At 37.8% G+C, this 26,985-nt stretch overlaps 1 protein-coding gene across 1 annotated transcript in view; it reads left to right on the top strand.

The window, feature by feature from the left end:
• Positions 1-4,873: 4,873 nt before the first annotated feature.
• The window catches only part of rapgef4a (Rap guanine nucleotide exchange factor 4a), a gene marked incomplete at both ends in the record, with an annotated part of 37,376 nt that continues 15,264 nt past the window's right edge, over positions 4,874-26,985 (top strand). The window contains 4 exons of the mRNA XM_079254444.1: positions 4,874-4,941; positions 10,777-10,919; positions 11,007-11,095; positions 12,732-12,878. Coding sequence (XP_079110570.1) covers positions 4,874-4,941; positions 10,777-10,919; positions 11,007-11,095; positions 12,732-12,878 — 447 coding nt within the window. The remainder of the gene's footprint in view (positions 4,942-10,776; positions 10,920-11,006; positions 11,096-12,731; positions 12,879-26,985) is intronic.

The raw sequence follows: 26,985 nt of genomic DNA, 5'->3' as shown, positions 1-26,985 counted from the left end.
CCTTCCTTTTAACCTTCCACCCTAGTCTTTTCAGTGATCTCGCTTCGTCAGAGGTACTATAATATGTTACACATTATGTTCAGATTACTTGTGTCTGTAGGAGTAACCTACCACTCAGCCTGTACCAAAGTCATAAAGTCTTTATTATCTTCTTTGGTCAGGTGGTTTTGCATGTGCTGATAAACTAAAACAAAGTTGAGTAGAAGATTGGAGTAAGATACATTAAAAAAAAGGAAAGAAAAAAAAGAAAAAGAAAAAAAAAACAGGGCGCCTTTTATAATATACAGCATGGTTTTGTTGCAGAATGAGTTTATGTGGCCATATCCCTTTTTTTTTTTTTTTTTTTTTTTTTTTTTTAGCTCAGTCCTTATCTCTCCTTTTAGAACAACTCTTGCAAAAAAGAATCTGCCTGGTTCTGCCAAATTTCTTGCTTTTTGCAAATATTAAGTAAACTTCAACAGATGCTAAATGACATAACCATAGGTATAATAATAATAATAATAATAATAATAATAATAATAATAATAATAAAAACAGTAATTAATTGCACTAATAAAGACCATATTCAGTTTTGTTTTTAAAACTCTATGCGTTGGCTAAGACAATGTCACTCTTGTTTGAGCTGATTGAGACACCTTAGAATAATGCAGTTGATACACACTATTTTCATCACACAGCCACCAAAGGGATCTGTAAAGGTGACAAATGCATAAGAGAATCCCAGCTGCTATTAAAACAAGCTGTAACCATTCGTTCATTCATTCATTCAATCATTGTCCGAACCGCTTAATCCAACAAAAGGTCGCAGTGAAGCTGGAGCCTATGCTGTAACCATATAACAAATTTTTGTTTGTCAGAGGTTTTTTTGTAACATTAAAAATATCATTATGAAATGAATATTGAGACCCAATTTGAAGGGTTAAGAGTGTGAAATAGTTATTACATAGTAATTAAACACCATTGAGTCATTACTCAAATATAGGTCCCACTTCTAAAGTCACAGATGTATTATGTGTCATCATGGAGATTGATGGTGTAGAATGGCATAAAGTTTCTCATATGTGTCTTTTGAGAGGATATGCTGTATGGCCTGAGAAAATGGGTCACCAGCAGAGAACTCTACTGTATATCCTATATACATTGACTCTGGCAGCCACAGTGGTAAATTTCACTATGAAGCAATGATCTGTTAAACTAATTCCACACTGAATATTTTACTCGCCATTCAAAATCAGGTCCCCTCCCCAGGGTAATCTTGTGAGTTACTCTTACAGAACACTCCATAGTTGACATCTACTATATTATTCTGTGAGTTTACTGATTTGATTGAGAAAATAACATTTTATAATTATACAAAGTAACTTGAGTGATAGAAGATTTGATTTATCTTGTGTCTAAAAGCCCACATTGCAAAAATATCCAATCAAATGATCGAGGAAACTTACTGAATTAAGTGTAACAAAATTTCTAATCACTTCGTGGGATATCAGTTGTAATTGGTATATTCTATTCTATTTATTAATAAAAATCTAAATGTGGATTGTCTTTTATATAATTTTGATTAATTTATCAGATTATGAATTCATACAATTTGAAAACACAAAGAATTCATTAATACCTATGCATGCATGTTCAATGAGCTTTATGTAACAAAATGCTCAGAGGATAGTAATTATTGATCAACAGGAACCAGACTGCAGAAAGAGGCTTGAACAGATGGTGATCTAAATATAAGGCTTGTTTTTTTTTTTAAATTGTCATCTTTTTAGTAGCCTAAAGAGTAATCCCATTTACAATTTTAATGGAACAAAGCATGAAACATTAAATGGTGAATGACATTTGTTTCCCCAGACAGCTTTATTTCTGTGTCTCCTCAGAGCATATTAACACATTATTTTATTTAAGGATCTTTTAAACCATCATCATAAACTTGAATCTTAAAACATTCAAAGAGGCATCTTTGGAAAAAGCCCAATCCTCAGGCATTTCCTCTGGAGTTATCAGCCCTCACATTCCGTCTGAGACGTGGTTATCTGATATGTGAAGTTTTTTACAGCTTCTTATGACCACTAGTTTATGTTAGCTCTTGTTTGTTACAGTTACTGTGCTGCTTTCCAATGGACTATGTGCTTGTTTGTTTGATGTAAATCCACATTTGGTCAACATGTAAATGTAAAAACTGAACTCAATCATCAACTCCCTATGATTTTGATACTTTTAATGTTACTCTTTCATTAAAGCGTTGCCTCTGTAAAGCAAGTGTTAGGCCTCAAAATGATCATGTGACTAGAACAAACAAAGACAACTCATCAGAAGTTGGACTTTTAACATACTTTATCTCTTAAAGGCATGAGATCACAACAGTTCAACACACCAGCAGCCTCTCCAAAACGCTCCACAGCTAAATTATGGTCCATGTGGACATGAGGGTTGCATGTGTCCATGTGTTTACCATTTTGAGCTTTGAGAGGCATCTCCTAGCAACTGTAGGTCTGAAAAGCCATATAGTCAGTGAGCTTGGGGAAACATATCTGCCAAGTGGTCCCTATAGCAACATGTCAAACAACATGGAATGAACAGGGAAAGGAAAATGGAAAAAGGAGCAGGTGATCTGCATGTAGTAGAAGCCAGTGGAACCTTTGACACATTGTCTAACACTGTCTGGCCAAGAACAACTGCCTGCACAAAGTATCTCCGTGTACTTCTTAATTATTGAAATATGCTTTTCAGAATGGCCAGCTAATTGCTATTTGCAGCTAATACGATATTACTCACCATTAAAGCATTACATAAACAATGCATTTAGTTCTGTGAAATTCTACCTCTTCTTTGTGAGAACAGTGAGATGCATTGGTTTGTGATCACCGTTTAGAGTAAACGTTCTGTGTGTGGCAAGTTTCTGTAGTGCATGTAGACAACTTCTCACATTGTTAAATATTTGTCTGTCAATATTATGCAGCACAACAGGAATGTAAGTTTTGTGTTGTGCATGCCCCAACCTGAATTCAGTCCTACCTCCAGATATTACTTTCCTAAAAGAGAGAAGACCATAATGGAAAGTGTATCTTATAAGGAAAAGGAACATGCACTATTAAAACAATTTATTTTAAACACAAATTCGATTAGAACACAGAAGCGTGTTATCAGACTAAGTCTTTTCTCCTAGTAACTAAAGGCATACCTAAATATTTTTCCTTTTTCTACTCTGCTGAGATAATTCTCCTCATGCGTTAAAGCTCCTGACTCTTATACAGACAATAGTGCCACCTTGTGGCAGATGAAAGAATTACGTTTAAAATGTTTGATCAGAGAGACAGGATTAAAAAAATAATAAAAACGTTCCCCCCCCCCCCCCCTTTTTTTTTTTTTTTTTTTAAAATAAAACGCGAAGTATTCCTTTAATTTGGTGTTTCTGACAGTATGCTCTTCACATGTACAGTAATAGGACTATGTGTTTTGTTTTTTCCAGTCGGGGTGTTTTAGAGTTTTGGTGATTTGTGTTGTACAGAAATAAGAAATATGAGAGAAATAACTGTCAAATCAATCCTAAACTATTGTATCACCATACAAGGTATCAGGCATCACATGATGGAAAAGTATGACAAATTTGACAAACATACACTAAAGTCTGTTTGTGACCGCAGTTAGTTCTCAAGGTAACCAAGAGAAACCAATGACAATTTTATTATGTGTCTTCTTTAAAAAAGGTATAATTTTATTTCATGGTCATTATGGAAATGTTCCCACTCAAGATGCCAGACATAGAGTGCTACATATACAGTTTGTAAAAAATAGTCATTTACTACTGGTGTGCAAGTGGTATCAGTTATTTGATTGAGTGCCTCTACACTCTATATATTCCAGGTGGACTGAGTCACCAGAACAGGCTCTGTCTCCTCACCTTATGCTAATACACTGCAGTGGAAGTCACTCTCTGTGCTAATGGACCCCTTTATTAAAGTACACATGTTTTCTGTATTCCTGCTGAAAGATCCCAGTGACCTTGTCACCATTTTACCAGCCAGCCATCACTTCTGGTCTTTTCTTCCTCTCTAAAATGATTACATAACTGGTGCAACGGGATTTCTATTTCTGACATTATTCATCCTTATAGGTTTTCTCATTTTTCTTTCTTTCTTATTTGTATTTTATGGAGCAATTATTTATCAGAATAAAGTGGTTGTAGTTATGTGTGGGTATAATGTTTTTCACTGTTTTTTTTTTTTTTTAAAATAAAAAAATAAAGACTTGTTAAAATTTTCTCCGGAGTTGTCACCTAATATCAGTGAGAACAGTCCATTTGTTACACTCAGTAAACTCAAGCAGAGTTATACTCAAGTATCTAGACCCAAGAAAATGATTTAACACATTTTCCAAATGTATTAATTAAAACAAAGCTTAAACAATCCTATACATAACTGATATGAACCCTCGTTAAAGTTTGTTCAGCTATATGCTATACTACCAAAAGTTCATCATACATCTCAGAAACAGAAGACTAAAATCTCTCATCAGGTTATGGTTCAGGTGCAGTTCATCGTGTAAAGATGTAGATCTGAAGACTGCCATTGCAGAAAATCAGATAAACTGATCTCTGGTCTGTTGAGAATTGCTTGTCTTCTTCAGCTTTCCCCAAATCACTCAGGTTCGCTTCTAAGTTCGCGCTGATTTTTTTGTTTTTCTTTTTCATTTATGTATTTATTTTTTTGGCATCGCCTTCTTTCCTTACAGTCTGAGGCGAGCAGGTGCAACGAGGACTGACAGCAGGGAGCGCGTGAAGGCAGATAAAGCGCAGTTGTTGGTCCAGCCCTTCTTTTCTCTTCGTGCTCTTCCTCCTCCTCAGCATCAGCAGGAGCATCAGAGGGATCGCATGATGGTGGCAGCGCACACCTCTTCACGTTCGTCGGAATCTGCCGAGTGGATTATTTGTCTGGATAAGAGGTATAAATATTTTTTTAGCCTAACACGTTACCAACTTGTTTTGCTGCTCCGATCTGAGAGCGATTTGATACCGCAGGGTTTTAATTCCTCGCACTGAAGAGCTCGTGTGTTTCAACGGCTTCATAAAAACACAGATTGTATGTGGTGCTGTAGTTTGTTATTTCCCACCAGAACAAAGCTCATCATATGGTCTGAATCTATTCATCCTTGAGAGCTCAGAGGTTACTGTTCGTATCAGGTGCTCACAGTGCCTTTGACCTTCTGTTACTTTAAAAACAGCCCAGACAGCATCTGCTATTTCAAGAACAGCCTGCTTTTTAAGGTGCTTATTTACCTACTGTGTAGAATTGACATGTATTTGTATGCATGCAGCTTATCATAATGCATCAACTAATAATAACAATAATAAAACACCACATCTAAATAGGCTTACTTTTGTTCTTCTTTCAGACTGAAAATAGTCTGTTTAACCTAATTTAAGAAACAAAACAACTCCAAACTTCAGAACAGTGTTTGAGCCCAGTTTGAGAAAGCTAGTTATTCTACTTACTCAAATTTATCGGATGATATTCTATCAACAATTATTTCAGAGTTATGAAGATCTACAAGTATGTGACAGTTTTCACCACTAGTAAATATTAACCACATAAATATGTCTCTTTCCAGTGGTATGTATTAGATGTCTGTCAGTCATTTGGAAACTCCTGAAATGTCTTAGATGTTTAATGTCTTCATAATTCTAATGCATGTGTCATTATCAGACCTTTGCACAGCTTGATGATAAAGTCGTGTTGAACCAGATAAACAACAAGCAGGCAAGAAGGTCGCAAACAAGTGTCTCCCTTTATTTGAGAATTGTCAGACAATTTCTAGTCAAAGTTAGGGGTGTCTAAAGTCTGTCCTCGAGGGCCAAAGTCCTGCAGGTTTTCAATTTATCTCTGTACCAACACACCTGGCTAACATTAATCGGACCCAACAGCCAATGAAGTTCTGCACAATGACTGATTAATTTTAGTCAGGTGTGGCTACATGGAAACCTGCAGGACATCGGCCCTCGAGGACAGACTTTGGACACCCCTGGCCTAAGTACTCCCTCATATTTATGAGGGACTTAGCTAAAGAAAAACAGAGGCACAGGGACTTCTAGAAAAAAATATCTTTGGATTAATTTACAAAAAGTGACCAAAAAAAGTTATTTTTCATGCTAATAGCTTTCGGCCTATAAAAGAGGTCACCATTACTTCATCATAGACCGCTAACTTAAAAATCCAAAGCACTAAGTGACCTAACTAACTGATACATGAGAAAAACATATACTGACTCATCAGACTATTTTGACACATAAGGGGTATATAAAATATATTTTTAAACAAACCACAACAAAGAATTAACTGCTCAGTACAGTGCTAAAACCTAACCTGTTGGAGAAAAAGAACTAAAACAAATCAAAACTCCAAATGGAGCAAAAAAAAATATAACAAAGGAAATCAACATAAAACCTAAACCCTTCCTACACTCTCCCCAGACCAACTGGAATAAATCAAATCAAATCAAATCAAATCAAATCAAATCAAATCAAACTTTATTTGTATAGCACTTTTCGTGCTTAAAAACAATACAAAGTGCTTTACATTATAAAACAATTTACATCAAAATAGATAAAACACTAACACACATACACATCCCCTTTCACCCACCCACAACCACCCTCACCCATGCCCTATTTGCCCTGTAACAGTTAAAAGAAGATGAATGAATGGCCAGGTGCATTTGCACCAGATGTGCACCAGATAAGGAAACGGTATTCTCAGGGAGCCTCTACACAAAGGGCTACCCCCAACCAAGACCACCCAGGCCATCACCATGGGGGCCACCCGGGTCCGGGCAGACAGGACCCACGCCACAACCGTAAAGCTGCAGCGCTGGATCCCGACCCACCAGACAGGGACAGCCCCCACAGCAACACCCATGCAGTCAGAGCAGGGGCAGCCCTCGGCGAAGAGGACCCCGATGAGGAGAGAGCTGGAGTGATAACTAAACAAAAATAAAATCCATTAAAATAAAATAATAAAATCTATACTATGTAAATCAATATATAAAATATATAAATAAATAAATAAAATTAACTAAAAAGAAAGATAAATATGGGTTAATATAAGAATGTTAAAACTTAGTTATAAGCTAAACTAAAAAGGTAGGTCTTGAGCTTTTTTTTAAAAACATCAACAGTCTCTGCAGCCCTGAGGCCCTCAGGCAGGCTGTTCCATAGGCGAGGCCCGTAATACTGAAATGTGGCCTTGCCATATGTTTTGGTACGAACTTTAGGAAGAACTAAAAGGCCGGTACCTGAGGACCTCAGGGTCCGCGAGGGTTCATACCTTAAAAACAGATCAGATAAATAAGAAGGCCCAAGACCATTAAGACATTTATAAACCACTAAAAGAACCTTAAAATCAATCCTGAATTGCACGGGGAGCCAGTGCAGCGACTTTAAAACAGGTGTAATGTGTTCCCGCCCCCTGGTCCTTGTCAGAACTCGTGCCGCCGAGTTCTGCAGTAGTTGTAAACTAGAAATACTCTTTTTGGGAAGACCAGAGAGCAGAGCATTACAGTAGTCTAGTCTACTAGAAATAAAAGCATGCATTAGTACCTCCGTGCTGGCAAGAGAGAGAAATGGGCGGACTCTGGCGATGTTTTTGAGATGATAAAATCCTGTCTTTGTAACATTTCTGATATGTTGAATAAAATTCAGCTCAGAGTCAAAAATAACACCCAGATTTCGTACACACTGGGAGGATTTAAAACTCTGCAGTTTGCATGAAATGATCTCTCTCTTGTCTTCAGGACCGATGATTAAAACTTCAGTCTTGTCCTGGTTGAGCTGTAAGAAGTTCTCTGCCATCCATGACTTTATATCTAAAATACAGTTTAAAAGGGTGTTAACTGGCTCCAGGTCATCAGGAGACACGGCGATGTAAAGCTGTGTATCATCAGCATAGCTGTGGAAATCAATGCCGTGTCTCCTGATGATGTCCCCAAGTGGCAACATATACAGGTTAAAAAGTAATGGGCCTAAAATTGATCCTTGGGGAACCCCACATTTTATTTTATGGGTCTTTGAGGAGCATGTATCCATACTTATAAAAAACTGTCGATCTGTGAGATAGGAGTAAAACCATTTTAAAACAGTACCTGAGAGGCCCACCAGACATCTGAGTCTGTTTAATAAAATCTGGTGGTCTACTGTATCGAAAGCGGCACTGAGATCCAGCAGCACCAGGACAGAAAGTTTTTGTGCATCCAGATTGCCTCTTAGATCGTTCACAATCTTTAAAAGGGCCGTCTCAGTACTGTGGTTTGTCCTAAAACCAGACTGACATTTTTCTAAGATATTATTCCTGTTTGAAAACTCATTTAGCTGAATAAAAACAACTTTTTCTATCATTTTACTAAGAAACGGCAAGTTGGATACAGGTCTGTAGTTATCAAGAATGTTGGGATCCAGATTACTCTTCTTCAGAAGGGGCTTCACCGCCGCTGTTTTAAAGGCGGTGGGGAAGACACCCGTCTGAAGAGAGGAATTTATGATAAGTAAAAACTCAGACTCAAAGAAGCCATAAAATTTCTTGAACAGTGATGTGGGAATAGGGTCTAATTAGACATCAGCTGATTAGACATCAGCTGATTAGACATCAGCCCCATTCAAGGAGATTCACAGCAGCAGGGCAGGCGATCCCCACAGCAGCCTCTCATGAACTCGCAACTCAGAAAGGAAAGTGTATTAACTGACAGCAAACCTAGTTAATGAGGTGATAAAATAAGTATATATACTATATACGTACACCCAGCCAACCCATCACCTTGGCAAAACTTAATGAAAATGTGAAATATGAAAAACAGTGAAGTGTGTATTTATCTAAAATGTTTGTATCAATAACTAAATCTTAAACAAAAGATTATAAGACCTTTACTTGATGTGTGGCTGCTACATGCTGCCATTGCAATATTCCATTAAAGTCGTTTGCCTGATCAAATCAAAGAAAATACTGGACTTTGCACACACCTGTCAAAGGAGACATAAAACCCCAGGACACCTGTCCTGCACCATGCAACCATAGATTTTGATGCCTTGGTGTAAATCTGTGTCGTACATCTCCAACATTTCCAGAGAAGAGCTGCAAAATTCTTTGTAAGTTTTGGACTTTAAAACTTAGCTTAGAAACAAGTAAAGCCAGGACATCTATCTTATTTACATTTATCATACTGTCAATGCAGTGAATTAATGCAGTGCTTCATACGTCAGACAGGCAAATTTGTTGGACAGAGCTAAGATATAAATGGGTTACTAGGATACTCAGGATGAAGAGAGGGAGAGCGATATCAGAAAGAAAAAGGTCCAGAGTACAGCAGCTATAACAGCAAAGTGATGCAGTGTGCCATATGTGTTTACACAGCAATATCCCCTGGCTGGATGTGGAAGCCACCTGCACCTCTTAAATCAATTGGTTCTTGTATGACTCACCTTTCCCTAGCAAACAGCATTTTTGTGTTTCTACTATACCTCACAGTGAGGTGTAGAGAACCATGAGAAAGTATCTCTATAAATCCAGTATGGATTTAAAAAGTTTTGCTGAATCTCAGGACTAAATGGATTGAAAGAGGGAACGCTCAAACCAGCCATTAAGAAGGTGTCAGCCATTATAAGATTCGTTCCATTTCATGCTGTAAGTGGATTGGAAATTAGATGAAGTTGTCAGTAAGTACCTCATTGTTTGCAGTGATACTGTAATAAGCTGCCATGATGAAAGCATTCTGTTGTCAAAAGGCTTTTTTGAAATCCCTCTAAACTTTTCTCTCCTTTCAACTTGGTTGGTTCCCAAAAAGACTCTGTAATCCTCCCACTCATCTCTCACATCTCTCTTGAATTTTCTGCTTTGTTGTGTGTTTCACGTACAGAGTGTTTAAACAATCTGGGGAGAGATGATGTGAGAGAACAGGGATGCTCCCCCACATGCTGTGACCATCAGTGCGATCATTTCATCTCATCAGAAAGTGCATCACATAGGGATAGCACAAGTTTACCAGAGAATGAGAAGCCATCATTTTGACAGCTGTTGCTCAGTGAAAGCGGTGTTACAACAGAGTAGTGCAACACACAAAATAACGCAGTACAAAAGCTATTTTTTTTAATGATTAACATGACGCCAGAAGCAAAAGCTTGTTTTTTCTTTTGAATTATTGATGCTGTTTGTTCACTTTTGAAAGGATGCATGTGGACTCACAGGTGATGTAAGCTACATTTCAACCGCCTACATGTAATATTAGAGGTTCTGGATTCAAGTATACAGCACTATAGTGCTAGAATCAGAGTCGCATCACAGAAGGATCAAACAACCTGATGCAGTTCAATCACCTTTTACTTCATACTAATAAAAAATACCGATTTGAAAATGAAAATGTACAAAAGTCTAAATCTACTACAATGCCTTTGTATCATTTACTTAGAAATTGCTCTTAAAAAATGAGTAAATAATTACATTGTGTTTTATCTTTTTTTTTTTACATTTTACACAGTTTTAATTATAATATATATATATATAAAAAAAGAAATTAAACATGTTCTGGCATGTAGATCTAAATATAAATCTAAAGTGATGCCCTTGAGACTTACCATGTTTCGCAATGACACATTCTCTCTGAGGAGATTCTGAATGAGAAAATCAGGCCAAACCTTTAGTGAGGCTATACTCTGTATTATAACTGTTCAGGTAACTAATGTTCAGTTTTTATTCACCTGTATTGTCAACTGTGTTTATTTTTTGTCCATATTTTCAGACCAGGCGAGCGCTCAGGTGAAGATGTTGACATAATTCTGGCACGTCTGAAAAATGTAAAGGCCTTTGAGAGATTCCACCTCAGTTTACTGCAGCAGATTTGTTTGTGTGGATTCTACGAATGTCTGGAGAAAGGCATCACCTGTAGGTCAAAACACAAAATATTTAGTTAAAAATATTGTTTGCTCTACTTTTCTTAAAACTGAGATTTTATTTTTCTGTTGCCTACAGTGTATCGCCAAGGAGACATTGGCACGAGCTGGTATGCTGTGCTCTCAGGTTCACTGGATGTAAAAGTGTCCGAGACATCAAGTTATCAGGTATTGTGGAAACTATTTAACAAGCATCCGTAGAACCTGGAGTTGTATGTGTGTCATTTCTTTTTGTTTAATGTTTTATTTTGCAATAAATAAACTGAGAACAACCATGAAATGCAAGTAAAAGTCCAAAACATGGATATAAAGATGTAAAACAACTAAGTGCAGTAAGATACAAATGGAAACTTTAGCATCCCAGTTTAATAGCTGAACTAACTAAGATTTTCTAAAAGTTTTACCCAGATCAAATAAGCAATATTCCTTTCAAAGAAATGGTTGACTGAGAAGTCATATTTTAGTGGAACTAGCTCATCAACTGAGGCTGACTGTCCTTTTGGATCTACTGCATATATGTAGTGTCTTGATGCCTTTGCTGAGCGGTGAGCTCAATTTCTACATTTATACACAAAACTTTTACTTAAAATGCAGCAATGATCAGAAATCAGGCAGCTTCATTCTCATACTGTGTAGCATATAATAAGACTGCAGGTGCTCCACCATTTTAAAAACAGATCTCTGTGACAAATGCATTAATAACACACAAGACAGCAAGCCACACAGCTTAATTAAAAGAAGAAGAAACATGATATGCCTAGCTGAACAATAGATAGATAAATCAAACGGAATGGTGATTTGGTTGATGGGGTACAAAAAGAGCAGGGTAGTATTTCACTGGAAGAGAGAAACTGCACTAACAAGAGGGCATGTTGGACTGAAGGTAGAAAATAATTAGACTATATGGCAAAATCCACTTAACTGCACACAATCAGAAAATCTATAGAGTAAGATTATTGTTTGTTTTGTGCTCTTATTGCTTAGGAAAATAAACTGTTCCTGAGTCTAGAAGTGCATGTTTTCATTGGCCCTTTTGGCCCTTTGTGTCTGCTTGAGGGCAACAGATCAAACAAATGACATATTGGGTGTGAGGAGTCCTGGAGGGTGGATCTTGACCTTTTGAGGCACAACCTGCCCCCAAACCCAAGATTTTCACAGCCTGATTTAATTTAAATTAAATTAAATTAAATTAAATTAAATTAAATTAAATTAAATTAAATTAAATTAAATTAAATTTCATTTAATTTCATATTGGTTTACCTGACATCAGATCATTTTACCACATAAAAGCTGTGAGAAAATTGGAAGCAAGGCATAATTAGACTACATATCCCTAAATTAACCTAGATTAACCATGACAGGTTTACAAATCCGTATTGCAAAGCTGTTCAGTTTCTTATTTTAGACTTTTTCTGTGAATCTTTGAGAAATTTTTTACAAAGCTCTGCTTGCAACAGTCTGGACCTCGTTTGGAGTGTGGACTGTAAAGATTTCTGTTTAATGATTTCTGAACATTTTTTATTTTTTATCTTACAGTGTCACGCACCTCATTTGGTTTGTCTAGGTGCTGACTGAAGTATTTCCATTTCAAATTGAGTTGAAACTTTCTGTTTATCTGAAGTCCCTACAAGATTGCATCTAACCGTTAAGAATAGCCTGATCAGTGAGGAGCGCTGCCCTTAAAGCACTGTGCACAAAAAGCTTTTTTCTTTTAAGGGCATCACAATTACTTTAACATTCACATTATTATTGTCTGGCAGGGAGCAATGATCTATGTAATGCATCATGTGTACCTCTTTTGCAGGATGCTGTTACTATTTGCACATTGGGGACTGGTACAGCATTTGGGGAATCGATCTTGGATAACACCCCCAGACATGCAACCATTGTCACTCGGGAATTCAGCGAGCTCCTACGCATTGAGCAGAGGGAGTTCAGGTCTCTGTGGGAGGTAAGCTTGGCTCCATTTGTAATTGTATCGGCCCACAGAAAATCTCCGGCCACACTGTAGTCATGAATCTCAGAATTGAACTCAAGGTCTGAAAATGCCGTAAGAGGAATATTCCATGCAACTACTTTCTTTTTAATGCTGACAAATAGAATCATTCTAGGTGAATTGCTGATAATAACAGCTAGAATGTGACAATTTGTTTGTTTCAAGTAAAAGATGGGTGTTTTTACATGATCCAAGTCATCAGTATTATACATATATCAGGATGTAGATCTGATCTTAACATGAAGGGCTTTCATTTTATCCCAGTGGAATATAGCATGTGTGTATTTTCACCTGTCCAGTCATGTGTGAAGCTTATTTAGCTTCAAAATTTTCTTTTCTTTTTGTTATGTCCATCATTTAAGCGAGCAGAATGATTATCTGGATACTGTGTTCTGCTTGGCAAATTTACTTTGCCAAGGGGAGCATTACACTGTAGATATAATGCTCCCCTTGATATACTGGATTCTTATTTTATTTTTCTATTTATTTTGCATAATTGTTTGTATTACAAAGTTTGTATTGCTGGACCAGACCGGAGAGGATAGAAGAGGAACAGAAAGATAATCTAGAAGAAGAGAAAACAGAAAAACACCCCGTAGAGAGAAAGAGAGAGAGAGAGAGAGAGAGAGAGAAAGAAAGAGAATGGGAGAGAGAATAACCTACATACTGACACATATACATAAGCACACATACACACCTGCCTATATATACACATATACATACACCTATACACATTTACACATATACACATTGGAGTCATGTTCCCCCATGAAAGGACGAACCCATCAACTGTCAGTAGAACCAGAAATTAACGAGCTAAATCAGAAACGGAGAAAGAAAACTAGCTGCTGTTAGTAAATAAACCAGCAGACGACTCAGTGACTGTGTCACATGCAGAACATACAGAGTGGAACGTGTTCAGAGAAGAGTGATCATGCCAATGTGACCCTGTCCACACAAAGAAGAGAGGCAGGCCAGGAGAACCCTGAGGGGGGGGGGGGCTAGCTAGAGTCCCCCACAATCAGGGCCCAGCGGGCCTGGACAGGCAAAGCCTGGTTCCACCGGGCACTGGCCCCCTAGGCCAGACTGAGTGTGGGCCCCAGGGCCCCAAGAGCCCGAAGGCAACCCCGCATCCCGGGAGGCAGAGGGTCCAGCCAGGACACCAAACCGCCACAGAGCCCCCAGCGCACCAGTTGCACTCCCCGGGCACCAAGGCCCTCCCTCCCCTCCAACCACACACACACACACACACACACACACACACACACACACACACACACACACACACACCCACACACACACACACACACACACACACGTGCATGCACACATGCGCACACCTGTTCTCACTGTGTCTGCTGAATGGGAAAGCAAAGGCAAATAGAGCCAAAGCTTGGATGGCACATTTATGGATTTTTGAAGACAGGATTTTACATTTTCTTTTAAGGCTCTTGATATAAATTAAGCTGTCCATTTATATTGTTACAATTTTTACTTCCAGGTCCGTGTGTCTAATCATGGTTGTGGAGGTTTCATACCTTTCAGCCACTAGATGGAAGTGCAGTACAGCTGAAAAACACGAATGTGTCTCTGATTGTGTCAGGTTATATCCTTATCACAGCGAAGCTTTCCACTGTAAGTTTTGCTCAACATTTACAAACAGTGACATTAAAAAAAAACTCTGACTTGATAATATCATGTTTCATTTAGTCGACTTTCTTTTCCAAACTGGTTGACAGAACCAGTTTTATGAAAAACTCAAACGATACATGTCAGTCATGGTGCTGCCCATCTCCGTAGCTCCTGCTCCTGTTGGCTGATACATGTAATTCTGTGGAGAAGTCCGTCGTCTCTCAGACCCCCCCTCCCGCCTCTGTACTGGGCTGGTTTCCTGAGAGAGACAGCCCATTTCCTCCAGGACCACAGGGCATCAGTGAGTTAGATCATGGGCTGTGTGTCTTTGGTAGAGTACTGGTGAAGAGTAGACTGAACATTTTGCTCTGGCAGCGCGTTTTGTTTAGTCAGGATCACGTGGAAAGACTTCAGGGATACACATTCACCTAATCTGCCCTGCGGTGACCTCTTCAGCAAGGTTGGTCTCAAACAAGATTTTACAGCTTCTGTATCCAGTGACCAAAATTAGCTGTTTTATCTTTAGATTTTAGAATAAAATATAAAAGAATCACTTTTATTGTCATTTTGCACAAAAAAGCTGCTTACATTTATGATGCTTCCCCGCTCTAATGGGAGGAAGCTTTTAGACTAATAAAAACCTTCTTTTTTGCATTTTGTTTGAATTTTGTGTGCTTAAAGCAAACTAAAATCCCTTTTAAAATGATAATGGGATACAATATTAAACAAAAATTTCAAGGCTGCTCTTGAATAGTTGAATTTCTGCTGTTCTGCTGTTTGCTGTCTGAATAAAGAGTCACATTTTAGTTCCAACTACATTATTTCTGTATCTTACACTCATAATAGATAAATGCTTTCTGTTGTGTTTCTGTTCTCTTTGTTAAACCAGAATCGGAACGGGACCGTATGGCCATATAAGTTTGCACTTACAAGGATTTTTTCTTGGACTTGTGGTGCAGACAGAACATAAATAATACTGCATTTACAGGGTGTACGGTACAAAAAATATCTATCTATCTATCTATCTATCTATCTATCTATCTATCTATCTATCTATCTATCTATCTATCTATCTATCTATCTATCTATCTATCTATCTATCTATCTATCTATCTATCTATCTATCTATCTATCTATCTATCTATCTATCTATCTATCTATCTATCAGTCAATCACTCTCTCAACCAACCGGATGATGTGCTGCTGTGTCTTTATCTTTGATGGTGGCAGCAAGGCACCAGATGGTGATGGAGTGTTGAGGATGGACTTGATGAAGATGTAGAAATTCAACTTGGGCAGCTGGAATTTCTCCAGCTCCATTCAACTATGGAAAGAACAAAGCATTTAATAAAAATATTTCATTCATTCAAATCTACAATGTGTTACTTTAGTGTTCCCTTTATTTTTTTGAACAGTGTATTTCATATGTGCCAGACCTAAGGACTGTCTTCAATTTTGACTCTGCCCATCATAAATAAGGAAATTTAGATTTATTTGATCAGCTACAGGGCTCAAATAAAACAACAAAAACAAAAAAAGAACATCACAATATGTTTTTGATGTTAAATCATAAATTACATCTCAGTATTCCTGCAAATAGGTTTCTGTTCTATGTTGAAGTTCTTCAAATGAGATACTTACCTCACTGTATATTCAGCCAATAACACGACAGTAAATACAGCATCAAAATCCATACATTGATCTTCTATTGTTGGATTGACTTGGCTGTATCATAATGCTCTCAAGTTAAAATTAATATAATCACATTTTTGAACAATATCCAATTGACTTGCTTGTAGTATATTTTGAGTTTGTACATCCATTTTACAATGCTTGCAGAAGCAGCTCATTTCCTTCTCCACATTTTTCCACAGAGCTAAAAATGTACTTCCTACCTATCTAAACGTTTGCTTACGCTTATAAAGTTAGGCTGCTTCACGCAGGCTTGGTTTTAACGGAACTGTCTGTTGTGGTGTGTGAAAAATGCTAAGCTGCATGGGGTTAGGGTTCTTATTGCTGTGAAAGCCACAGTGAGCAAAGAAATACAGCTTGATACCAGCTGATGTCGGGACACAAAGGATGGAGGTAAAAGGAAACAAATTATGAATCAATCTCAAGAAAACCCTGAAACTGTGTCAGTGTGAGAGAAGTATTGCACTGATGAACCATTATCTGCTTATGTTAACAAATGTTCAGGAAGCATGATGATTTGAATGTATGCAATTCGAATGTGTGGACTGCACATAAACTTCATGTGCATAAGAGTTCTTTCCCTGCATATAACAGTGCAAACATACACAAATACACATTCTGAAGTCTTTTCATGTTTTAGTGTGCCATTTGTATCACTCATTCATGCAAATTTAATATCCATTTTCTCATGCTGCTGACTGGTACAACTGCTACAGCTTTCATGCAGGTCTGCACGTGAAAAATAAGCTGATTCAGTTGCTACAAACGGACAGCCATGTGCTTGTTTGTAAAACAAAGCAGACATGTGCCCAGCCCAGCATACAGGGAGGAGGCTGTCCACTGCTTTCACGGCCTGGTCATCAACTCAGTCTTTATTTTGTGTCCTGCTTCCGATGGCCACACTGACTGGAACAACACATTTGTATTTTGTGTTTTTAAAGTTGCAAGGTGGCAGACATGTCAACTTACATGTGACCTGGAAGGAAGTTTTGTTTTGATTTGCACCAGATGTGAAAACTAATGTGAAAACTCACATTACAAGAGAGAAGTTATATTGCAGATATAGTGTACATGTTTAGACTAATACTGCATGCACATGCTCAGAGTATTTTGTATGCATGTTTGCATGGTTAGAGCACGTCTGTTTTGTGCTGAGCTGGGGGATTGATGTTGTCAGTCTATGAAGGCAGTCTGGTGGGAGGCCAGCGGAGAAGGTTGATGAACAGGAAGGGACAGAGATGCAATATGCCCTCCAGTATTTGAGGTTAAGGGGGAAGTTGGAAAAGGGAGGCCACGTTTATCTGGTGATGGTGATTGCACAATGATATTCGTTATGCAAGAGAAGAAAATAATCAATCACCTCAGAGAATATTAGATCATTAAAAACTATAAATATGGACTGAAACATATGGAATATGATAGGAGCAATTTTAAAGTCTTCACTAACCTGGATATTCCCTGCCAGACTAGCCGTGTTGCTCTATGGGTGGTTAGGTAGTTGGTTGATGTCTGACTCACCGGATTTATCAACTCCAGAGTCTTTTGACTTTGGCAAACTTCATCTTTTATTAGAGTTGTCAGAAAATTTACTTTTGTGGTTTAAAGCAGTGTTTTTAACAGCAGATACAATGAATAACCATGCAACCACATGAGTTGATATTCAAAATCCATTGTTGCTTTTTAGTCACCTAAACACTTATTTGGTTCTCTTCACTCAATAGCAAGTCATTTTCATCGTGGCACCAGTTCCATCCTGCAGTTCAGTCTGTTGTCTGTTTTCATGCATTGGGCACATGTCCAGTCATTCTGGCAGTGTTGTTGTAAACACCATTTGGATTGAGACTGGGCTTATGTTGAGAATAAATATTTAGGCTGCAAACTGATTTAGTTTGATCAAAATGCTGAAAAACTTTGTTTGCAAACAAGGATAATGGCAGTCGTCCAGTCAATTAAAACCTCTGCTAATCACCTGCCTTTTATATATAATATGATAAATATCTGGAAATTTTAAATGAACATATCACCAACCAAACAAATCAAATTCTCAATTTTATTTAAAACAGAAAAATAAAATAAACATTTTATACACACTGAAGTGCATTAAAAGCTTATTTAGCTTCTAAGCAATATTGTCACGTTGCACATACAATGCTGATACGCGATACCAAGGATAGTTTCTTAGTTGCTGAGGAAGTTCAATACAGCTGTCTTGTGTCTCTGATAAGTAACAAGGTCAAAGATAAGGCACCATCTGCTCTCTGTCCTTGAGAGGAATAGTAAACTCAGTGTTACAATCTGAACATTTTTAGGGTTGGATTGTGTGCACAGTGGATTAAGGCTGAGATTTGGAAGTATGGGCTTATCTCAATTTATGTACTTTGGCAGGAAGTTGTCAGGAGTTGATTGATAGGTTATATACAAATCCAGCACATTTTGTGTTTGTTTTACTGAACATGTATAATGCTTTACATTCATAAAAGCCAAGTAAGAGTACAAAACATTCATTAATCTGGTAATGTGCATGACTATTAAAGCTCTTTTTTTGCATCCTAACTAAGATTAACTCAAGTATGCCTCAGCCCTCCTTGTTTCATTCAGGAAATCAAAAGACTGATAAATACAATGGCTATGTAAAGAATTGTTTAAACACATTACATGTTCTTTACTTTCAAATGCACACATTTTAAGTCTTGTATATTTTATTTTAAACAGGATTGTCTTAAAAATTGAGATTTCAGGTAAAATCTTAAGCAAAAGCATAAAGATCTGTCTACAAATGCAGCTCTGCTTCGGGATATTTCCTAATTCATTTTTCTTCAAGCATACAAATGCAGTCATGTTCCCAAATATGAAATGATGTACACTGAAGCAGAATACATTCAACTTTTAAACCCGAGGTGTCCCAGTTGAAGGGATTTGAGAACAGATGTCACCAAAATGGCCCAAAATGGCCCTTTTGGAACTTCACCTGAACTGTCTGTATTTAAAGCTCTCTAAATGTGTTCTGCTTTTGAGAGATAAAGTTCACATTTTGTTGTATTATTTGAAAGAGTTTCAGAGCTACAGCTGCAACATTAAACTCTCTTTCATTTATACTTTGGGCCCTCTTCTGTCAATTATCTCCATGAACAACAGGACTACAAGCACATGGTACAGGTGGTTATCATATTACCTGTATAAGTGAAAAATAGTTCAATTGTATACACATAGAACTATTTTATTGTGTCACTGTCAAAGTGAAAAATAAATCTGAGATTGTATTTATGAAAGACCAAGAATAAAGGCTGGTACAGCATCTCATACAATTACTAACCTATTCAAATTTTTTGTTACTATTTATTTTGCTGTGCCCTTTATTTTACTGCTCAGTATTTCAGCATGCTTCAGACATAAAATAAAGCCACCTCTGCATTTGTTGCAGACACCAGATAAGCTATGAGGATAGAGCACATTTAACTTTTTTCTGTACTACAGAAAGTTTTAAAATAGATAAAATAACCTGCCCTTAGAATTGATTTAAATGAAGTTGCACTAATTGAAGGGCTATATTTAGGAATGTTTTCTTGGATGTTGTTGTTTACATCAGCTAAACTTGATGTTAATACGTTTGAACACTTGCAGTGTGACGATGGTTATGCTGTAAAATGAGCAGCTCCACTGTGTGTGTAGATTGTGACAGACAGAGGGGAGGGGGATAGATTGAGCATGCTCTCCTGTGTGCTCACTGACTGGAGTTGAGTAATCACCTAGCAACTGCTGCTCAGAAGAAGTCAGCAGCTGACGGGCACTCTGCTGTGCTCTCAGGCTGACACAGTCCGCTCACTCTGCTCTCAGGGTGGCTTGAAGGCGCAGCTGGATCATGTTGGACCCACAACTAATGTGATGCTTCTGGAGTTTTAGAACTGGATGTACATGCTTTTTTATGCCTGGATTTAGAGGATGTGAAGAACCTTCTGGTCATTAACAACTACAACAGGCTGCATAGGACACTGCAAGCATCCTTAGGTAATTTTTGACAAAATATTTAATAATCAAATGCACTTGCTCCATTCGATGAGTTGAAAAATTATTTAGTTGTACAGTGAAAAATATTCAGCACTGTTTTCACTAAAGGTGCAGGAAATTCTGTGAATTCAGAATTTTGCTGTTTAAAAGTCATAAATTAAACATTAAAATATCATCCCTGTTATGAAATTAATGCTAAAAAAAATGTCAAATTTAAATTAGTTTCTTTGTAACAGTTGAGACAGCTAAAATTAAACTCTTGGGATGATCATCTGTGTTTCTTTGCCCAAGTGCCCTGAAGTGTGGTTGTAAATGCTCAGAATGAACAATGAACACTTTAAGCACAGTTTGTACGGCCATCATTATGTAATTGTGGGGCAAATTATTCCAAATAAAGATATGCATTCATGCACAGCGATGCTCACAATGCACATATGTACTCAAGCGTGAAAGACTGAGGAGAAGCTTGAGCTTAGAATGCGCTGAGAGGACTTGGATATCGCTTTGCTAATCTGTTGTAATGCCTAAACACACTAAACTCACGTGTTAACTCTTACAAATATCAACCCTGCATTGGATAAATATACAGACTGCATGTGGAGCATGCTGATATATTAGTCTTTTTACTGATGAAAAGTGTATGAAGAATGTCAGGTTCATTCATTATCTTTGGAGGATGAGACTAAAAGGTGTAACAGAGCTCTCCTGCCGCTGTTAAAATTGAAGTTAGTAATGTGAAAAGTAAGGATGTTTGCACTCTAATATAGATATATTTGGTTTTGGTTTTTGCAGATGATGCAGTTCTGTTGGTTTTATTGAGTCCAAACCTTGAGCGTTTGACTGAACTGCTGGTCAGTCAGCAGTGTGCCTGGTGCTCTTTCATGATGTTTTGTTGTAGCATCTCCTCTGCGCTTTTGATTTTCCTCATCATCTAACAGAAACCAATGAGTAGAATGAAGCATGATTTATGAGAATCCATAGAAATGTAAACAGGAAGTCTTTCCTTTAGAAAGCATCATCAAACTTACCCCTTGGTTTCAACATCACCATCCAAACCTTTAGCGTTTGCTGAGGTGGTTTGCAGCTGACTGTGAATAAGTACCATCAAGTATGAGGCAATGACCCTCTGTTGAAAAAGGATGGGTTGGATTTGGTGTAAGTTTTTGTCTCAAGACGAGGAGGAGAGAAGTGACCAGAATAAAAAATTCTAAATAGAAGCAGCCAAGATAAACTTCCAGTTAAGGGTGGCTAGCTTAATCCTTAGTGTTGAGAAGATGAACTCAGGCATCTGAGTGGCTCAAATGATAACTGCTCATCCAGATTGAAAGAAACCAGTTTAGGTGGTTTGCGAAGCTAAGTAAGGGTGCCATCCCAATGTAGGTGACATGTAAACCTGGGAGGAGGTCTTGGGGAAGACCCAGGGCATAATGGGAAGATTTTTGTCTTTTTCCTGGCTTGGTAACTCATTTTTCATAAGAGCAGGAAGAGGTAGCTGAGAGAGAGAAGCCAGAAGATCTCTGCTCAGACACATGTCTCTGATATTGGATAGATGGATGGATGGATGGATGGATGGATTTTACTTTACCAGCAAGAGGAAGCTTTGTTGTTGACTCAACGTATGTTGCTTTCTTCAGTCTGTCCAGTTTTACACTCTGGGTCATTCAACTGAGTGAACTAAATTAGGTCTTCGTTTGTAACTTATTTCCTTATTTATAGCTCTAACATCTACATGCTGAAACTGGTACCTCACTGGTGTCACGCTGAACTTTTGTAAATACATTCAAGCTGGCATTTCTTTTGTAAACATCACAAAAAAATTAATAAATCTTTTTATCTTTTTTTGGTTTGCAAACAATCCAGTTACTTTTCAGTGGACTACAAATGTGTGTGTTTCTTAGATTGTATGAAAGAAAAGTCAGGAACTAAAAAATTTAATTTATAAAAAATATAATTACATTTCAAAAACCTTTTTTTATTTTGCATTTTTATTACCTCTTGTTCTTTGATCTTTCTGATCTGCTCTTCATTTACCTCTTTTCCCACAGTCTCAACTATAAGGTGATGCATGTTGTTAAAGAAAGGTTTCTGCCTCTTTATATATAGACTCTCCCTTAATTTGACCTCACATGCAAATTTGGTTATATGAGCCATTTTTTAAAATTTACTTGAAGTCACCTGCCTTTAATCTATCAGAAGTTAGTTTTTGAAGTGATAGGATTTTGACCTCTTCACTGTCTGATGGTAAAACTGTTAACAATGATCTGACTAATATAATAAACTCATTCAGTGTGATAAACTCATTCTATCACACTGCATGGGTTTATTAAAATAACACAATTTATTGGAGACAGCACTGCATCTGATGAGAGTTCTCTAATAGAGCCACTGCTCTCACTGACCAGGTGATTATCCAACACATCTCAGTAAGTCTGCATAATACATGCGTTTTACCAGAAAAAGCTCTAAAACCACAGTGGCCCTCCTGCTTAGAGGTGCCTGTAGCTGCTTCTAGTAGAGCTTTTTTGGGATTTACAACCGTTGACTGTCCATTTGTCAATAATGCTAATGTGAAATAACAACTTAGGGATCATAAAAATATCTCTTTTCAGACAGTTCAACTTGTAGGATTAGCATTGTGTCAAGCAATGAAAAAAAAAATCCGTCTGACTGGCTGTTCAGCACAGTGGATGAATGTCAGAAACGAAAAGTGTGAAGACAATTAAAAGAAAAAGCTAACTCTCAGTGTCACACAATATGTTCCTATTCATCATCTTCATTTCTCCAAAACAAGCAACATTTTCACAACAATGTGACCATGTGCAGAAACTGAAGAGCAACCCATGATTCTAGCTCTTTATTTAAGGACTCAGTGAGTCAATGAATCCTCAGCTGATGGCATTACTGAAAAATGCAGAGCATGCAGTGGTCTGTTTACATGTATCTGCTCAGTCCTCACTCCTCCAGTTCACTTTACTACATCACCTCATCTCCGTGGTGTGTTCAAGTACCATCCTGCTTTTTGAGATGCTGGCAACATGAGAGGACACAGCAGGGACCTCTTGTCCTTGTGCCCTTCTTTCCTTGTAGAAGTGGTCTCTGCTGGGATGCCATCCATTAGAAACATGGGGGAGCTGAATAGATGGAAGATTATGAAGATGATGAGACTCATTGGAAAGTGCATTCTGACAACATCAATATAATGAAATGATAATTAAGTAAATAAAAAATGCTTTATTTATTCCAGAGGGAAAATGCAATGTTGGTTTTTTTCCTAATAGAAATGTAAAACGAGGCCAAGTTGGTGATGGCTACTGGCAGGAATGCTATCCCGTACCTTTCTGCCTTGCATTGGACTTGGATGTGAGAAATAAAGAAAGTAAATAAAAACAAAACCAGAAAACCCAAATGAAAATGGTGCTGCAACCCCCTAACTGAGTTCCACAGGATTGTGGAGAATCAGTGTTATGTCCCCACTTAGTAAGAGTAAGGGAGAAATAATGCCATTAATTCACTTCTTCATTTATAAACATGGCAGTTACTACATATTTTCTTTTGTTCACCTTTGTCAAGGTGTACTTAAACGCTTAGACATATCTACTCCTTCATTTAAAATGTGTTGATGTGCCATTTACTGTTGGCATTAAAGCAGACCTCCGAAATCTGAAAACAATCAGTAAAATAAGTCAGCTTGTCGGTAGCTGACTTGTGGTTTCTACTCTTGACAAAGAATCAAAGTTAGATTTTTCTGAAAGGTAAAAGAGAATATAATACAAAAAGTAAAATTCGCCCCTTAAGAAGAAAACACTTTATAACAGTCATTTGTGGAAGTCATCCAGAGACTGCTGTCTCTTTGTGTACCTGACAATAGTCCTAATCCTTCTTTAAGACAACACCCCCACTCGACACGCTGGATCCTGTCCCTCAGGGAGAGTGGCTTTATCAGCTCAAAGAGGTTGAGTTGATTTGTTCACGAGTTCCTCAGTTTAAGTGCTCCTCCATAATCCTAAATCCTTTAATTGCCTATAAAGATGGGTGCGATTGCATAACTGACTCTGACAGTCTGAATGCTTTTTGCATTGATTCAGTTTGAATAATTTGAGCTGTTATTTGAATGTATACAAAATCCCTCAGCAGCTCATGTTCAGGATTTGAACTTGGTGACAACATTAGCTGGTATCTTTCTATCTAGAAAATGCAGAACAAACTAAGGTAATTTTTTAAACAGCTTTTTAGCTGAATGAGGGGACTTTGGCTCTCTAAAGGGGGCTGAGGTGATTTCCAGACTCCAGAGAGTAGAACTGACTTTAAAACATGACCTCTGTGTACGTTGCCATCAGGGGAACAAAGAAGTGGAGGCTTCTTGCTTTCATTCAGTCTCCACTGAGCAGCAGATAGGAGGGTAGAGATTATTGGCCTGGCACTAAGTGGCCTTCAATCCGCTTTTTATTGACCTAGAGTGTAGTTGCTATGGCACATAATAGCTCAGTGTTTGTCTTTAACCCCACATTAATCTTGAGTCATCAATCATAGTGATAGGGTTAAAAGAGAAGATTTTCTTTTAATGATGAGCAGGTCTTATGTGTATTTGGCATACATATGACTGACTATTTATTTAAAGATGAACAGCTAAGTTCTCAAAATTGCAACAAAATGACTTTACAATAAAATAGTTGAGGTTTCTACATGATGCTACACAGTTCATATGTCTAATAGATTTTAAAGGTTTCAGTAAACTTCAAATGATTTAAAGGGGTGCTATTATGGTATTTGGAGTTTTCTGAGCTTTCTACAGTGTTACAGTGTTGAATCCTCATCAGACATGTGAACGGCACTGTTTTTTATCACCTAAACGCATGTTTGAGTTTGAGTTTGAGTTCCAGCACTCTCTCCGTTTGGTTTCCATGGCGACAAAAAACGCGTCGTTTTAGAGAGTTTTTTGTACTTGGAAATCCTTGTGACGTCCCGGGGGATAAGGTTCGGTGATTGGTTACCTTCTACTGGTTAACAAGGGCATGTACAAATACATCAGGCGGGTGGAAAACGTGGGATAAAGTTATTTCCAACGATGGCTGGTGAGTTTACCAAAGAGAGACATCCTGCTGCATTCGTTGCTGTGGGTTGCTGTTTTCCACTTCGTTTTCAGGGTCTGATTCAGGTTCCAACATGTAGGGCTGTATGCTATGTGTTGACATTGTATTTTGTTTTTTTTATTGAGTTCATATTAGCCTAATCCTTCTGTTTAGGAGATGTTACAATGATGGCAAAAGCAGCTGCGGTGCGCGCTCCCGATGTAGTGCAGTGGCGGGAGGCGGGCTTAATGCGGATGAATCTCAATTCACTTGTTTTGCCCGCAGGCTGATCTGACAGCCTACGGAGAGGGTCGGTCTGAAGTAACTAAAGCGGATTGTGACAATAACTTGATCAATCCCAGCCCTTCTGGTCTCAGAAATGAAAATAAATTAGACTGAAATGCTCATAATAGTTCCACTTTAATTTAGAGAGGAACTCTGAAGGTCCAAAGAACATAATAGCATAAATATTATTAAAGCTATAACTCCCCTGCCTCCATTTATTTATATTGAAATGTATGTGAAACGTTCTTCTCAGCTTGGACATTTCTGAAAACACCTTGTCCTTTGCAATAAGACACTTTTAAAAAAATCGTATAAATATAAATCAAGTTCATTTGCAGGTTTCCAGAAATGAACACCATAGATTTTGATCTGGTAACAAACTGAAGTGATCAACACATTTACCCTCTGGCTGGACAAAAAGGCCAGTTTATACAAAAGCCAATGACTGTGACAGGGATCTAATGACACTGCTGTTCAGTCAGCAGTGTGCCTGATGCGCTTTCATGATGTTCTGTTGCAGCTTCTCTGAGCCTTTAATCCTCTGCGCTTTTGAAGGTCCTCATTATCTAACAGAAACCAATGAGTAGAATGAAGCACGATTTATGAGAATCCATAGAAATGTAAACCGGAGGTTCTTTCTTTTAGGGTGCATCTGGACTTTAAAAATGCACAAAAACAAAGAAACAAACAAACAAAAGCATGAATTTCATTCCTTTGATTCCCTCCTTTCTTGTTAAATGATTCCTCTGCTGGACAGTCTGTTTCTTATCCCTGGAAAAAGGAAGGCTGAAAACACTGTTTTTTTTTTTCAGTCCTTGACCGAAAAAAACAACAACCCCAATATCAGAATAACAACTATATTAACGATATCAGAAAGTTCTCCATCAGCTCTTGCTGTTTCAATCTATTGTGCTGCAGACTCTTAGTTTGCAGGACATTGTAGTTACCCAACATCACTTATCAGCTATCTCAGCTTGTTTAATTTTTTCCTCGTGAGGTGACGTGAGCTGAAGTTAAAGGACCAAAATGATGAACAATATCTGGAACAGTAGCATTCACATTCATTATGCTAACCAAAGATCCTGCAACACTTAATCGACATACAATCCTTGCGTCTGGCTTAATGTTGCAGAAAACAGGACTGTGAATATCCAGGGTGTCATACCAGTTATTTGGTTCTCTGCTGTGTTGTCTTGTGTAACAGTCAAAAGTATTTGCATGTGGACCCATGCTCTTGTCATATGGGATAAATTGCACCATTTATTTGTGGCTCAGTGGCTGTGGTTGAATTGACCTCTTGCAGCATAATAAACAAATACATGACATTTACATGAATGCATGGGTGCAGTATGATGTGTATTATGTAATATCTGTGCTGT

This window comes from Telmatherina bonti, assembly GCF_933228915.1.
Source record: "Telmatherina bonti genome assembly, chromosome: 15".
Taxonomy (NCBI): Eukaryota; Metazoa; Chordata; class Actinopteri; order Atheriniformes; family Telmatherinidae; genus Telmatherina; species Telmatherina bonti.
The sequence above is the reverse complement of the archived record's forward strand: the minus strand, read 5'-3'. Positions and strand labels throughout refer to the sequence as shown.